General features: G+C 42.1%; 2 protein-coding genes across 7 annotated transcripts in view; one reads left to right on the top strand and one right to left on the bottom strand.

Annotated features, from left to right (window-relative positions):
- The first annotated feature begins 240 nt into the window (after positions 1–240).
- Positions 241–16,465, top strand: part of fdl (beta acetylhexosaminidase fused lobes) — a 20,966-nt gene continuing 4,741 nt past the window's right edge. The window contains exons 1-2 of one of the 6 annotated variants that reach the window (XM_020947595.2): positions 301–871; positions 15,529–15,828. In XM_020947595.2, coding sequence (XP_020803254.2) covers positions 15,764–15,828 — 65 coding nt within the window. In that variant the 5' untranslated portion in view covers positions 301–871; positions 15,529–15,763. Of the gene's footprint in view, positions 872–2,410; positions 2,888–15,498; positions 15,829–16,465 lie in introns of those variants that run through there. The other 5 variants (XM_086837867.1, XM_086837868.1, XM_086837870.1 and 2 more) reach the window with 5 other exon arrangements.
- s-cup (spermiogenesis-related protein stanley-cup) lies at positions 4,103–11,887 on the bottom strand. Its single transcript, XM_020947596.2, has 3 exons — positions 10,838–11,887; positions 7,163–7,313; positions 4,103–5,743 (listed from the first exon to the last, which is right to left on the bottom strand). Exons 1-3 carry the CDS (start codon positions 11,197–11,199, stop codon positions 4,523–4,525), a joined length of 1,734 nt encoding a protein of 577 aa, XP_020803255.2. The 5' UTR covers positions 11,200–11,887; the 3' UTR covers positions 4,103–4,522.

The following is a 16,465-nucleotide window of genomic DNA, read 5'->3' as shown; positions in this document are numbered from 1 at the left end:
AAAATAGTGCGGGCTAACGGTTGGATAAGGTGACGTAAAAAACCAACGTCATGAACCTTTTTTTTCAGGTGAATCAATTTTATCATTGAGTACTTGGTAGTGGTAAATATTTGACATCTATAAAAGAAAAAATTTGTTAAATTTGTTACCAATAAACTAATTAAATAGAAAAATATATAATAAAATACTCTTGGTGACGTCACGAATGGCACAACTCGTATCAAGTTAGTATTTTTCCCCTTCAGTATTTTTCCGTTGCCCAGCAATTGACAGTATTTTACCGTTTTACCCCATACGGTCAGTCGCCGATTTTGTTTTTTGTTTTTTTGCAAATAAATGTTTGTCCAGCACAATAATTAACAAATTGCCAAGGCAAACACGGAACGTGCTATTGTTTAAACCGCACTCTGAATGTCTGTCGTCCAGCTGTTTCGAACAGTAGCGTGTAAATAGGAACTTATTCAAGTGCAGGCGAATTTTCCGTATTCATTCGTTCGTTGTGCCCCGTCTCGCTCGCGCCCCCACGGTCGTCGTGTGCACTTTGTGTAAATTACAGCACAAATGAGTTTCGATTGGAGCCAACTGTTTAAAATGTAACGCCAGCCCAGCCAGCCGCTGCCGCACAAGCCGCCGCAAAGCGAAAATAAAGAAGCACAAGAAAAAGTAAGGCAAGCGCACCGCAAGCCGCAAAGCAATAGCAATAGGAGCTGCCGCTGGGCCACACCTGCCTGCCTGCCAGACTCACGCTTATCTTATCGCACCAGCAACACCCTAGAATCTGCTAGCAAGCTTTAGATCCCCTCCTCCTCCAGCTCTGAGTTGTCCTGGCAACGGAGGAAATCAGGACATGCTAAGAGCATTCCCAGTGTGGGTAAGTCTACAAAACTACGCTTCTACTTTACAAACATTCGTACATATATTTGTCTGCAGTAGCATGTGTGTGTGTGAGTGTGTGTCTGGGGCTATTGGTCAGTGGCGTAGGTAGGGGTAAAGGGTTTTTTTGGGGCTCTGTTACACCGTTTTTCCGGAGTCTCTTAAAAGTAGAAATAGACTTAAAATTAAATGTATCTTTGGATCAAATTTTTACCCCTTTAATTTTTTATGAAGACTACTTAAAAATATACAAGTTTAAGAGCCATACTTCTAAAACCCTGTTCCCTTTCCATTTTACCAAAAATAAGCCTGCCTAAGCCACTGGGGCCCCTTCGAATAAGTGAGTGCGGCAGTACGTGTACTGGCATATTTTTTGGCTATTTGCTATTTACACTTTTACTTTCGGCTTTCGTCTTTCCTTTGTGGCTTGGCCCACTTGCGTCATGACGAGCTTTATTTGTTGCTGTTGTAATCTTAATGCATTTGAGCTACTATTTGCCACTGTTTTGTGTATGTTTTTTTATTTTTTTAACTCTCGAGCCGGCGCTCTGGGAAACGGAAGCGATATCGGGGCCCTGAGCTAGTCACTACAAAACGACGCCTTATCGGTAAAATATTTTAAATGCTCCAGAAATAAGAGGAAAAGTAAATATAGTTAGGTTCAAAAAGTACCTATCAATGTCTTTGCTTTATGTATTTTGATAATGCATTTATGTAGATTAAACCGTACTATTTTTTCTTCGTTTTTATCTGGTTTTTAATTGAACAAAACTCAGAAATTCAAAGTATTTTAACCGTGCTTTGCTGTTTTGCTGTATGCAATCAAGTATTTTAAGAGATAAGAATTGTAATTATAAAAAATTTCTAAGAAAGCAACCGAGACTTTAAGTTTCAGTTTCTTTTTCTTACTACTCATTTGCGTTTTTTGTGCTCTTAATTCCATCTTATCTCCTTTGTATTACTTAAGAGCATTTAAGAGTTTGTCTTCCGTTCACACATTTTGAATATCTGAAATTTTAGGTCACCACCAATTGCCAAACGGTTTATATTTAGTGACCCATTGGAGTCTATTTTTAAGCACGTGCCTGGCACTCACTACCAGCAATGATAATGATGATGGTGATGCTTCCGATGCTTCCAATGATGATGATGACATCGGCGTAAGTGGCTCGAGTAGTTTGGCCCGATGCCCCGGCAGGAACATGAGTTTCTAAGCGGCAATTTGCAGCAATTATAAATACGAGAGGCAGTTGTTGGCAAAGTGCTAGTGCTAGTGCTCGTGCCGCCTCACACCTCACAGTGGCACAGCTCATGCCACACACGGCTCATGCCACAGCTCATTCCGTTCGCCCCGTGTTCGTGTGTCTCTTTTGGTTTTATTAATAAATCGAAGGGGCTGCCATTGCTGGGTGTGTGTGTGTGTGTGTGGAAAGGGTCAAACGGTGAGCTGCGCAGTTTGGTTCAGCAGCGGAAAAACACCATCCAAACCCATCGATATCCCGTCCCCCACATTTCTCCCATGAGTTCAGCCCGGTTCAGTTTCATTTTCAGCTCTCGTTCAGCGACGCCGCCGCCGCCTCTGTCGCTCTATTTTGTTTGGCATGCACATATTAGCAGCCGCCGTCTGGGGTGCTCTCTTTTCTATCATTTTCCACCTCTTTGGGCCGCTCAGCTGTGGCTGCCACTCGGCACTGGCACTGGCACTGGCATCGGCATCGGCATCGGTGCAGATGTGGCTGCGACTTGTTGTGCCACACACCATCAGACCAGAGTCAGACCGGCAGACGCATTCAGTTTGCAATTATCAACAAAACGCGCGCGCGGCATCGAAATCGGGAATAGTGTGCTAATGCGTCGCCCAGAAATATCACTGCTGGCATGGCCATAAATAAACCAAAATTTAATTCTTCGTATTTATTGCCCACGGTGGTGGTGGTGGTGCTGTTGGTGGTTAAGAGCTCACGTGAAGAGTTTCGATTGAACATCAACGGTTTCAAATGCTGCTGACACGACGGTATGAGAGTGTTAAACGAAATCATTCCACAACCCACACAAACAGAGTGCTTATAAACCGCATTTGATTGGGTTTTAAGTGGCGATTTAAATGTGATCTCGAGTGTGTAATCCTAGGCCTGTGCATAATTGTTTGGCCACCTCTGTGCCTCCCTGGGGCACTTCAAGGTTGCATAAACGCCAGGCAGCCACCTCGTTCCTCCTGATGAGAGCTACTAACAAGTTTCTTGTTACCATTTCAATGTGGCACGAGGGCAAAAAGGAAAGGTACAAGCAGTTAAAACAAGAGTTCTTCTGCCTCTCCGCTTGACCACACCGTGAGCTGAATCCGCAATTTGTTTCTCGAATACCCTTGGCATTCTTCAATCATGTTTAAAGTTGATATAAGTGGGTGAACAGTGCGTATACTTGTTTTGTGAAGTTGCTCTAAATTAGAGGAGATCTTATGTATACTTGTTATTTGCTGGGTTCGCATAACTCTTTAGAGTGCTTCACTTAACTAAACTTAAAGTTACTCTGTATATAAGTTTGCCAACTGTGCGTATACTTGATATTTCCTTTACTTCGTTTTTGAAATGAGAGAAGATGGAATTTTGTTTGTTTAAAAATATGATTTTGCTTTTCTTTCCTCTTTAGGTATTTACAAATTTCTTTATTTGAACTGGACTTTGACTGTAAATTCTCTCAATTAGAATAATGATTTAGTTATTTAAAAGACTCCCAAGCATTAGGGCATCAAGTAGCCGACGTGGTGACCCTGTTAACCATTCAAAAAATCCCCCTCATCTCATCATGCAAACGATCCAGACAGACAGACAGAGACACAAAGCCGTCGTCTGTCTGAGGTAAGTGCGGTGCAAAAGGAAAACGGAAAATTCACAGAGAAGGCTGGGAAACTAGGGGAGGTTTTTGGGGTCGTGGGTGGTTTGGTGTGGTTTGGTTTGGTGTTGTGTAGTCTGTTATCTTGGCGCTTGTTAGCCCGTTGTCTTTGACGATTTGTTTGCATGCCATTCTTTGCTCTGGTTTCGTTTTTTATCGCCCCTCCCTCCGCGCACTCCCGCCGCTGGCTGTTTTTTAATACAAAATCAATTGTATTGCATTGGAACTAAACTAAAAACTAAAAAACCTCTGCTGCACTCATGTGTAAATAAGGTTGCGAAGGTTGCGGATTGCGGATTGCGGATTGCGGATACCGGATTGAGGTTGCCATTGCTTGTTGCTTTCAATTACAACTTTTGATTCTTTATTGATACGAGTATTCATATTCGAAACGAACATTTTACAGGGATATGCACGATGAGAAGGGGCTTAGCTCTAGACATTTAAACGTTAACATTATTGTTTTCCTTTGTTACCAGAGAGATTTGTGGGGGGAATGCCAGCTTACTATGTAAGGGAAAATACCCTTTGGATACCTCTCCGAATCGCTCTCTAGTAAACAAAATACTTTAAAGGCATAATCTTGAAGTGTGCAAGTAACTTTTGTGGTGAAACATAGACTCTCTGGGGGCTGTAAGGTGGCTAATAACGTGGCTTACAGGCAGGCTCTAGTTTATATATATATCGAAACTTATCTTAATCGTAGTTAAAGCACACTTGTGATTTAGGTTTTTGGTTTACAGACGCCCCATTAGGCTCACACATAACCGCTGGACTCCAGTTTGAGAGCTCCCTCGTATGTGGGCAGGCCCGATCTGTCAATTATCTTGCTCATGTCCAGGCTGATGATGCCGTTCTCGTTAATGGTGTTCAAATCCTCCTCCTCCCCCTCCTCCTCTGCCTGATGATTGCCCGCGGCCTCCCCGCCGGTTGGTGTTGTTGCTTCTCTGTCCGATGTTGCTGCCGCTCCTTCTACTGTTGCAGATGCTTCCAATGTTGCTGATGTTGCTGCTGCTGCGTTGTCATTTTCATCGTTGACAGCGGTTTGTGGCGGCGAGGAGGAAGTGCCTTCGTTAGGAGGCGTTGCCTCCAATGTGAATGCCTCCACCACGTTCCCATTTTCCGCATCCTGCAGCGCATCGCCGGTTGCCATGTGGTTGCCATTATCGCAATCGCTGGGACAGGGGCAGTTTGGCAGCTCCTCTGGCTCTTCCTCTCGCCGGCCGCCCATGTTTAGGCCGCTCTCCACAGACAAAGCGGTCAGGGGCTCATCCTCCGCCTCGATCTCGTAACGGAACTTGCCGCACAGCGGACAGCCTCGCCGGTAGTGGGTGGCACTGTGCTGATGGCTCTGCTGCAGGTACCGCCGCCCAAAGGTATTCAACCTGATGTTCTGCACGGGCTTTCGCACCTGGAGGGCCAGCGGCAGGGAAGGCGGCGGCGCCGCTGCCGGCTGCAATGCTTCCATTTCCAGGCAATTTCCGCTGCGTGCTGCCACCGCCGCTGCCGCAGCATTCCACATGCTCTCCACCTCGGCCCGCTGCAGGGAGCAGCAGGATTGGGCATTAAGCGCCAATTGCAATTGTTTATTGACCAGGAGTCCAGTGCCGCCACCTCCTCCTCCCCCGCCTCCTCCACATCCACCGGAACTGCCGCTGGGCATTGCATCCACGCTGCCATCGGGCGTTCCACGGCTTCCACTTGCCCCCGGCTGCAGCAGCTGCTGCTGTTGATAGTTTAAGTCCAGCGAGGAGCGGTAACCCGGCGGCGGCGAGACGCGCTGCATCAGGAGCTGTTGCTGCTGTTGCAGTTGCAGTTGCAACTGTTGATGCTGCTGTTGCTCCAACTGCTGCTGGTGGAGCTGCTGCTCGTGCAGCACCACGGCGTCGTACGAGGGCGGTGGCTCGTGGTGCAGGGCCGGCACGGCAGACAGGCCATCTGTGGAGTCGCCCAGGAACAGACCCGATGTTTCGTAGCACTGAAAGGAAAAGGAAATTAGGTTCAGAATATTCCATTATAACACAAAATAATTGAAGACTTTTCCCAAAACCTAAGCAACCTACATGGTCTCATCCTCCCACAGAACCTCATCCTTTCCTCAAGGTCGTGAGTAATTGCTGATCTCCGCTTGGACGCACTGTAATTTAGGTTCTTAATGGAGACGCGGCGGACAAGAGAAATTTACGCGATCAAATAAAAAAGTTTAAATTGCACACATCATAAATTTATTTGTCCCTGTATACAGATATATATCTGTAGAACCCAAAGTGACCACCAGGCCCAGGAAGCCCATGCCCGGCTCTAACTTCCCCCTACAAGGGACACCGCCTCATTCTGTCCGCAGTTGACATTTGGCGCCTGGACGGGCTAACGTTGATTTACGCGGAGGAGCCTTTAGCCGGCGCTTTTCTGTCTTTTCCTCCTCCTCCGTTTCCCAGCGGGCCAACAAACAACAATGAACTGACTGATGGGGGTGTTCTTGGGTTGGGTTGGGTTGGGTGGGGTGGTTCTTTCTGGCTGGTAACTTAATAAAGCCCTAGCCCATGGCCAAGTGTGCGGCTTCTGTGGCGGCCACTTGCAATGGCGATAGAAAACTGTCCCTCACCTCACTTTCCCGTGGCTGTCGCACCTGTTAAATGCGCCGCATAAATATCCATTACTGGCCTGCTTTCAGCCTGGCCTCCGACTTACTTTCAAACTGTCTTCATGAAATGTTGGCTTAAACTTGAAAAAGGACAATTAGGGTTGGCCTGCGGTTGGCTTTTCCTCCACATACAATTGGCTTTTGGTTAATAAACTGGGTTACACTCACTTTTGTTGTAACTTTGCCTAGCCTAAATTGTGATTTTAGCTTTTAATTTGGTTTTGAAGGGGATTTGATTGGAGTTTTAGTCCGTCTTTGTTTATTTAATGTTTATTTCTCTCTACTTAACCTTTATTTGTAGTATTTTTTCTTAATTTGGCACTCCTTTATGTCTAGCCTTTGACTTTCTGACTTAAAATGGAAACAAGAAATCTTTAAAGTACCCATTTACATGATTTCTTGTATATATTAGCGTTGTTCAAGAGTATTTAGCTTAAGAAACTAATTTAATTAAGTGTAAATAAATCGAAAGCTTCATAAATAAATACAAAAAGGCAATGGAAACCCCTAGCATCATGGAAGTTTCCTCTTCTAGTTTCCTTTAATTAAATACCAACTCCTGACTCTCTCATCCTTGGAGGAAAGTTGTCTGTTGTCCATTGTTAGCCACAACTATTGGTGGAGCCTTTGACATCATCCGTTTGTTATTCTGGCAGATGGACAACACAAAGAGCCGAGCCCGAGTCCAAGTTGAGCTAATACCTCGAGCTACATATGGATTGGATGGGATACAGATATATAAACACAACTCACCTGTTCGACGCTGTATATTTCCATGTTGGGATCGCCTTCGAGCCACTGGTGCTGCTGCTGCCTGTAGGCGGCCTCAGTTCGCTTTTTGATGTTTCGATGGCAACAATAGCAGACCACACACAATATGGTCGTCACCAGGGAGAGCATGGCCCTGCAATGGGAAATGGAAAATGGGAAATGGGAATGGGAATGGATAATACATAGAAATGGGCATGTGAATGCAGTGTGTGTTATGCCACGGATATCGGGCTCACATGGTGGAATGAAATTGATTGCCAGCCCTCGATAAATTGCCATCATGATAATAATATAGTATTAATGCCATGTTTGGCATTTATTAATTTTGTCAAACAAATTGCAATGTCTGTGTTTGTGTTTGTCTTTGTTTATTTTAGCCTGCATATTGATGGCCTACATTTCGGGGACAATGTTGTCATTGTGTTGGATTCATACATCATCAGAATGGAAATTACTTTTCTTACATTATGTTTTGTTGCTTTAATTAGTTAGTGTAGACTTTTGTTGGCTTTATCAGAGTTTCAAGTCAGAAACTAGGCAAGTTTACCCTCATTTGCAGCTGAGTGAGTTTTGAAGAGCCTTTTGCTGCTGATGCTTAGCTTTGTCTACCAACTTCACCTTGGCAATTTCAATAGCTAATTTCCCTGAGCTAATTCCAATACGATTGCCATAATTTGATAGTTTCATTATCTGTATCTCTCCCTCTCGCTGCTGCCTGTTTACCACAAATAACTATGCATTGTTTACCTTGAGCACATAATGGTCTTAATGGCGGTCTAAACCTTATAATTTCATTTATTTAATTGCCTTTCTTGGCTCAGATTTGTGGCTAAAATTGTTGCCTAAATCAATACAAAGTTGAATTACATATAATTACAGTTTACAGAGAGAATTATGTATTTTGAGGTTTGTCAGGCCAATTAACAAGTTAGTTTTGTTACGTTAGGAAATATTTGTTTAAACAAGAAAGGAAACGGACTTCGGGATGCGGAAGTTTATATACCCAGCAGTTTGCAATTGAAGTATAGGATAAAGCTTATAATATTCAAATTTTTTTAAATCAATATTTATCAATATTTATGCATGACAATTTTTCCGGAAAATTCATGTTTTAAAAAACTCATAACTAAGCAAAAAATGCATTAATTTAACTTCGGAAAGAATTTCTTTGCTAGTTTTTGATACGTGAGCAAATCTGCATACTCAATTTGAAATGTAAAAAAGAACAATTTTTTTTTCCAATTTTTGACAACTATTTTTAACGAAAAAATTTCTAAAAAAATTGGCAAAAATTTTGTTTCTTTCCTACATGCCTAGAAAGTTTCGCCTGTTGATCCTGATCAAGAATATATATGATTTATAGGGTCGGAAACGACTCCTTCACAGCTTTATAAGCTTCTGACTAAAGCGAAAATACGATTTTTAGTCGATATTATTTATATTTTTATATGACAATTTGCTCAACAAATCAGTTTAAAAAACTCATAACTAAGTCGAAAATGCATTAATTTTAATTCGGAAAGCAGCCCTATGCCAGTTTTTATTAGCGTAATAAATCTGCATACTCAAATAAAAACGTAAAAAAATCAAAATTTTTGTCAATTTTAACGATGAAACCCTTTTAAAAAATTTGAAAAATTGGCAAAAATTTATTTTCTTTTTTCATGCCCAGAAAGATTTGTCTGTTGATGCTGATCAAGAATATATATGGTTTATGGGGTCGGAAATGCATATTTCACATCTTTACAAGCTTTTAACTAAAATTATATTACCCTTGCAAGGTTATAAAAATTAATGTTCTAATATAATTGAATTTCTTGTATTTATATCATTTTAAAGTAATTATTTTTATTTAAGTTAACAGAGTTAGCTACAGATTTGCCTATTTTTTAATGAACTCAACTATTTATTTTAATTCTCCTACTATCACTAGTTTCTATTGGTATAGTTCCTTAAATGCTTTTAAAGGTGTAGGTGTGTAGAATTTTTTCTCCCGGAATTTATCAATAAATCAGCGTAATGCCCCCCACTATCCGCCTTGATTGCCAGTTATCAAAATTTCCTTTTAACGCCGTCGGCTGTCGGATTCATGTTTGGGTTTATTGAAACCCACTGGTTTATTTAGTCCATCCTGGCCGGAAAAAGGTTTCGTGTCGATTTCGTTGCTCGAGGCATTTCCATGACGTCACTTAATCCACTTTAGAATGCAACATTGTGTCCCACTTGTCTGTCCAGCGTTCTCTCTCTCTCTCTCTGTTCCTGTCTCATCCTGGTTTTTCTTTCTGTATTTTTTGGCTGTTCATTTTCCCCCGGTTCACGCAATTTCTCGCATGTCAACAGTTCATTAAGGACCTCTTTTCGGGCCCAGTTTCTGGCAACCTTCCACGGAGAGACAGCAACGGCATGTGGCAGAAGGGAGCTTCTCCTTTACCCTTTCCATTTTCCATTTTCCCCCCCATTTTTATTCGTGGCTATTTTCAATGAATTGCCCACCAAGGCAAATCGATAAAAATGTAGTTAAAATAAAGTTTTTTCGGCGCGTGATGTTTACAGACATCAAAACGAAGAAGAAAACTATAAAAAACTGTGTTGACAATACGCTATTTTGTTGTTTTTGTTGGATTTTGGAACCAAAAAAAGAAAGGAAAGGGGAGAAAAGCTCGTGTTGCACACGAAAATAATATTTTATTAGGCAAAGGGAAAAGAGGATGCCTTGGTTTCCTAAAAAAAAGCTGGAAAAATGGCTTGGCACAATTATAATTATTATTTTCGCCGGAAAACAGCGGAAAAGAGCGGAGGCAACTTGACATCGCCTCGCATCTTGCCGACGCTTAAAATTGTGATGTTTATTAATTTGCAGCTCCAACTCATAAATCAAGAGCGCACAACAGGGCATTATGATCCATGAGAGAGAGAGTGCTGTGTACTTGTAATATCCTTCTAAAATGAGTGTGTTTATGTGTCTACAAATGGGGCAATTACTGCAATTTACGAACTGCTGTTACGCATTTTTAATGATTGCTTGATTTTGTGTGCTTTCTGAGTGGTTAAATGCACCTTTTAGCCAATGGAACAGAGATCTTTGGATAGTGACTGCAAATTATAGTTCTGTTAGTAATGCTAGGTGAGTTATCTAAAGAAAACAACGCTTTCAGAGAGGAGAGAGAACGGGCCTTAAATTTTAGGAATATCTGTAGAGAGTTTTCTCAACCTGTGGCCCTATATCATTTATATTTACAGAGCTGTTTATAAAACCCATACCTTTCAGTTAATCCATAGATAAAATATCAATTGATATAAGCCTTTTGCGTAATCCAAAACCATTAACACCAAGTACAAGTGCACCAAAATAAATTGCTTTGGCTGGCACTATCGATCCTGGGTTACACTTTCTAGGAAAAAGTTCCTTTAAAATGTAAATATTTGATTGATTCCAGTCCAAGTCGAGTCTGTTCAACTTTCTTGACAACTCTAATTAATTAATGGCCAGAAGGAGGGGACTTGTGGGAATGTTTAGCCAGGCCAAAAGTTGCACTCATGATGTGTGTGGGTGTGTGTGTTGTACCACTCTTTCGCATTTCCCAGGAGCCCCACCTTGGCTCATCCTCGTGATGCCTCGCCATCAGTTTTCAGTGAATCTGGAGCTGTCAGACTTACCCGCCAAGCAGCAGATTCACATTTCCGTTGACAACATTTGCATAAGTTTGGGGTCCGCCAGGTCCTCCTCCGCCTCCGCCTCCGTTGCCGCTGGAGCTCACAGATCCTTGGCCGCCGCGTTGCTGATGATATTGCCCCAGACCGCTGGTATAGTAGGTGGTGAATGTGGTAATTGAGGATGAGGAGGATATGTGCTCCTGGGATTGCTGCTGCTGCAGCAGCTCCTCCTCATCCTCGCTGCCGGATGATGTCGAAGCTCCCGGCGCTGTTGTGGCAACTGATGATGGGGTCGGGATTGTTTGATTATGACCGAAGGCTCCCGTTCCCGCTCCCGCCTTAGTTGCATAATGCTTTAGAGACATTTCACTGCTACTTCAAGTCCAAATCGAAACGTTGCGATTGCATAACGATTAGCACGGCGCAGCACTCATTACACTAGCCATTAGCACGCACACCTTTGCCTCGAACAGGGCGCATCTAGAACTCGTGACTAGCCCTCAAGACCGTGAGGCGGGCTCTAGACCGCAGCAAGGACGAACAGCGACTGTTAGACCTCGCGACCGACGACCCGAACGCAACACTACCACCTCCAAAGCCACACACACACTAACACACACTACACGGGAATTAAATTTAGTATAATTTGGATACTTTGTAATATGTATTATATATATTCCAAAATGTTAGCTTGTTATTTTATGCATAGATTTATTATTTCTAGTTAATGGTGATAGTTTTGTTAGTTTGCTAGCACTGTTAATCCTTTTTGAAATTCATATTTAGTACCCCTTAAGGCAGCTTGATCTTTCAGCTTTATTGAATTGAAAGTAATTTAATTTCAACTAGCTTTCTCCTTTATTTTCCTCTCTGTAACTGACACAACGATCGATGGCCAAGGCAAAAGAACAAGTCTATTTTGGTAACTTTGTTTAGTAGTAGTTTTTGGCCGCGAATCGCGAGTTGTGCGTCTGGGCAAATGCGTTGCCCTGCTGCAACTGAGCTCCGGCTTGACTTGCTGACTAGTTCGCCCGCTCACTCAGCTGGCTGGCTGAGGACTTTGGCTTGGCTTATCCTTTTGTTGTGTGTGCCCCGACGAAGTTGCCTTGGCAACCGAATGAACCCGACTTCGGCTGAGGCTCTTTTCACTTCGTGTGTTTGCTGCTGCTGCTGCTGCGACTGCTGCTGCGATTGCTTATCCTGCTGCTGCTGTTGCTGCTTGCCTGTTACAAGTTGCGTTGCCCATTTTTCAGCGACTGCCTTTCCCTCTCTTTTTAGCTTTCGGGGGGTTGGGGCGAAGGCAGGTTGTCAGGATAAAGGAAGAGTCGACGACATAGGCCAAGCACGGCTATTTGTATTGAGCTTCCCTTTGTATCCCTTTCACTCACTCAAGTCCTGTTCCTGCACGTTTCACGTCAAATTGAGCGCCAAAATGCTTTTGTATGCTCGTATGAGTTGTCATTATTGCTGTTGTTGTTGCTGCTGCTGCTGCTGTTGCTGCTACAGTTGCTTTTGCTACTGTATTTGTTGTTGTGGCAACCGTGCATGCCATTTGAACAACACTTGTCGCCAACTGACATTTTTCACGGCATGCGCCCATAAATAATAATGCGACTCGGAGGCAACAGTCCGCGTCGACCATATTGAGCATGCATGCAACATGCTGCAAGGCACACGTGTCGTATGAGTGATGCGTTTCGAAATTTAAAGACTATTATACTGAGATAAGTTTGATAGACGTTAAAATTAAATCAAATTATAAAGAAGTGTTTTAATTTAAAATTTTCCCAAGATACTTCAATTGTTGTCCGTATTTTTGGTTATTTATAGGGCTCACACTGCGTATGCTTGATTTTTATTATGAGAAACCAAATAATTTGAAATATAAGTTCCAATGCTCAATTCATGCTCATGCTTTTATTTCATTCACCGTTTTACATTTTCCTTTATTTTTACCGATCGTTTGTATGGCAGCTATATGATATAGTAGTCCGATTTTATAAAATTTTACAAAAAATATAATATAATCGCTATATATTATATTTGATGAAACTGGAAAAGTTATAATTTTTTCTTAAAATTTTCTGATTGTTCATGTCAGCTATATATATATATATACATATATAATTATAAATTCCGAAAAACCGATTCGCCGTGCTCCGATTTATATACTAGTAAAATTATATAGAAGAATAAATGGATAGTTTTACTAAAATAGCTTGCCCTTAAATTTGTTCCAAAACAAATCTCTCTGTGCATATGATTCTCAACTGGTTCAAGCATCCCCGGAACGAAGTGACTGCTGCCTGCCATGTATCAGAAGAGTGTTGTGTTACAAAAGTTGCAAGTCATTGTTTATTAGTGTTCAAAGTTAGTAACTGATCATACATACTTACTAGTCATAGATACTTATTGATCATAGTTACTTCCTGTTCAGAGATACTCACTGTTCAGAGTTACTTACTGGTCATAGATACTCACTCTTCAGAGTTACTTACTGCTCATAGATAATCACTGTTCAGAGTTACTTACTGCTCATAGATGATCACTGTTCAGAGTTACTTAATGCTCAACTGGTTAATTACTGATTATAGATCTATAAATCGTCCGATTGTTCCTATATCAGCTATATATATGTTTATATATAGTCAAACGATTCGCCATGCTCCGATTTATATACCAGTAAAATTATATAGAAGAATAACTGCATAGTTTCATTTAAATAGCTTGCTCTTAAATTTGTTCCAAAACAAATCTCTCTGTGCATATGATTCTCAACTGGTTCAAGCATCCCCGGAACGAAGTGACTGCTGCCTGCCATGTATTAGAAGAGTGTTGTGTTACAAAAGTTGCAAGTCATTGTTTATTAGTGTTCAAAGTGAGTAACTGATCATGCATACTTACTAGTCATAGGTTCTTATTGATCATAGTTACTTCCTGTTCAGAGATACTCACTGTTCAGAGTTACTTACTGGACATAGATACTCACTCTTCAGAGTTACTTACTGCTCATAGATAATCACTGTTCAGAGTTACTTACTGCTCATAGGTAATTACTGATTATAGATCTAAAAATCGTCCGATTGTTCCTATGTCAGCTATATATATGTTTATATATAATCCACCGATTTTCCATGCTCCGATTTATATAAAGGTAAAATTATACGGAGGAAACCCTGGATAGTTTATTTAAATAGCCTACTCTTAAATTTGTTCCAAAACAAATCTCTCCTGTGCATATAATTCTCAACTGGTTCTAACATCCCCGGAACGAAGTGACTGCTGCCGGCAAAGTCTCAGAAGAGTGTTGTGTTTCAAAAGTTGCAAGTCATTGTTTATTAGTGTTCATAGATACTTACTGGTCATAGCTACTTACTGATCATAGTTACTTAATGTGTATTAATACTTACTGATCACAGTTACTTACTGGTCATAGATACTAACTAAAAACGAATTTGTATAATAAATAAAGATAGCTTTGAATTGAATGAGGTAAAAATATTTTAAAAACTGTAAAAGTTGTAAGTTATGATTGTATAAAAGGCGTTAAAGAACCTCTTCCCCTTGTATTATTTTTACAAAATTCCTCATTTATTTGCCTTTTACCTAGTCCCCTCCTCTGCCATTTAAAAATAACTGCAACAATATGAAAACAATTTGTAAAATGTTATGCCCAAATGCCTCAATGAAAAGTAAGCCATTTGCATATCGGCCCACGTTTTATGGCACAAACCACCTGCCTGGCCCAGTTCTCTGCCCGTCCCCATATTGCAATCATCATTATAATTGCCAGCCGTTAGCAACTAATTGAAATGCACGTATTATTTCTCGCAAATTTGCTTTTAATTTATGACGCACTGGCACTCGTACAAACATTTAAATAGGCATTTCGGGCAAAGTGTGTCTGCCTGTCCAATATTCGGGGGCGTCACTGTGGCCCGAGCAGCTTCTCCACAGCTCCCATGACTGTGGCCATAGGTTCCACCTAGCCCAAGCCAGCTGCACACAATCGCAGGCAGGCAGGCAGGCACGGGCACAGTCGCCCTGAGTTGGTTCAAGAACATATGTAAATAGTTGCACGCCATTTTTGTCGCCCCTCTCTTTGACTTTCTCGCTTTTCTCTGCACTGAGAGAAATAAAAACTAGTTCAATTAAGAAGTGTGATGTCATCTGGAGGAAGCTAGAGCTACCAATATTGTTGAAAACCATTCTGTGATATGATTTAAAATTGTTTCGTTCGTTAAATTGTTTTCAGGTTTTTCTATTTTCATAGAAATCATTAGGAATTCAAATAGTTTCTTATGAAAATATTTACATATGTTATATGTAAATTAGTATTAATTTTTTTCTGTGCCCCACTATCCCTCCCTTTCTCTCTCTCTCTCTCTCATTCTCAGTTGTCCTGTGTGTGTGTGTGTTTTTGGTTGTGCCAACTGTTTGTTGGCGGCGTCGGCGGTGACGGCGTTGTTGGAGCGTCTTGAAATCCGCGCTACGTTGGCGGCCCAGCAGTTGGGCGGACTCTCCGCACGGTTGTAGTTGTTGCCTGCACCTCGAGTGTCGCGCGCGCTGAAGAGCACGTTGTTCTTGCCGCTCGACGGCCGTGAATGGCGCACAAATAGTGCTGCTACAATTTTAGTTCTCCATCTCCTCTGGCATAATTTTAGATTTGTGTGAAAGAAAATTTGTCAATTCAGGAGGAGGACGACACCACCCGCACGGGAGCAGGAGCAGGAGCGGGAACAGCTGCAACAGCAGCAGCAGAAGGAGGAGGAGCATCAGCAAACGGGCGGCAGCCACGTTTCTGTGTGTGTCACACCGCCCCTCAACAGTTGGCATCTGGCAACGTGACTCATTAGAGGAGGAGCAGCAGCAGCAGCATTGGGTCAGCTTTAGGGTGACACCGTGCCAGGGAGATGCGGGGGCCCCACGATGATGATGGATAGTTTCGGCCGCTTCTGGTCACTTTCGGGGGCCGCTCTGCGCACGCGTTGCGGGTAAGCAACCGAGGCAACCGAAGAAGCCACCGCGTGTGGTCTAAACCCCAAGTGACAGTCGGTTAAGCGGGGGCAACTAATGATTCTGGGAGAAGTATAAAATAATTGCAGCCGAAAAGGGTTTTACCAATTGAAGCATAAACTATTTAAACTATTTTATTCATAAACATATTAAATACTTGAATTTTTGGTTCAGTTCTTTCCGTACTTCCACCTTGCTCAGTGTTCTGTAGGGCATAGAACCGCAGGAAATCCTTATAAAATATAAACAAAATTATATTCAACTAACCCCTCCCCCTTATATTCGCTTTAATTGAATGTCTGCTTTAGTTTTTACCCCATTTGTCCCGTTTTTTATGAGCACAAAGCCATGAGGGAAGCCCCCCTTTTGAGAGCGCTGCAATGTATGCTACACTTTACACAACATATTTTTGACAGTCGCCGTGCAGAAACTAATGAGGCTGTCACAGTCCCAGCAATCCTTTTCGACCCCTCGCACTGCCTTCGTTTCAAGCATTGGCAGCATTAATTATGCATGCCTGTTGATTTATTATGCATGACCATCAAGGTAATGATGGGGCCAGGCCACAAGCAAAGAGCACACGTCCACTGCAATGGGGGAGCACACTACATGGCA

The sequence above is a fragment of the Drosophila serrata genome, unplaced genomic scaffold (assembly GCF_035046125.1).
Source record: "Drosophila serrata isolate PLE 108 unplaced genomic scaffold, ASM3504612v1 contig_334, whole genome shotgun sequence".
Classification (NCBI taxonomy): Eukaryota; Metazoa; Arthropoda; class Insecta; order Diptera; family Drosophilidae; genus Drosophila; species Drosophila serrata.
This window is presented reverse-complemented; position numbering and strand designations above follow the sequence as displayed.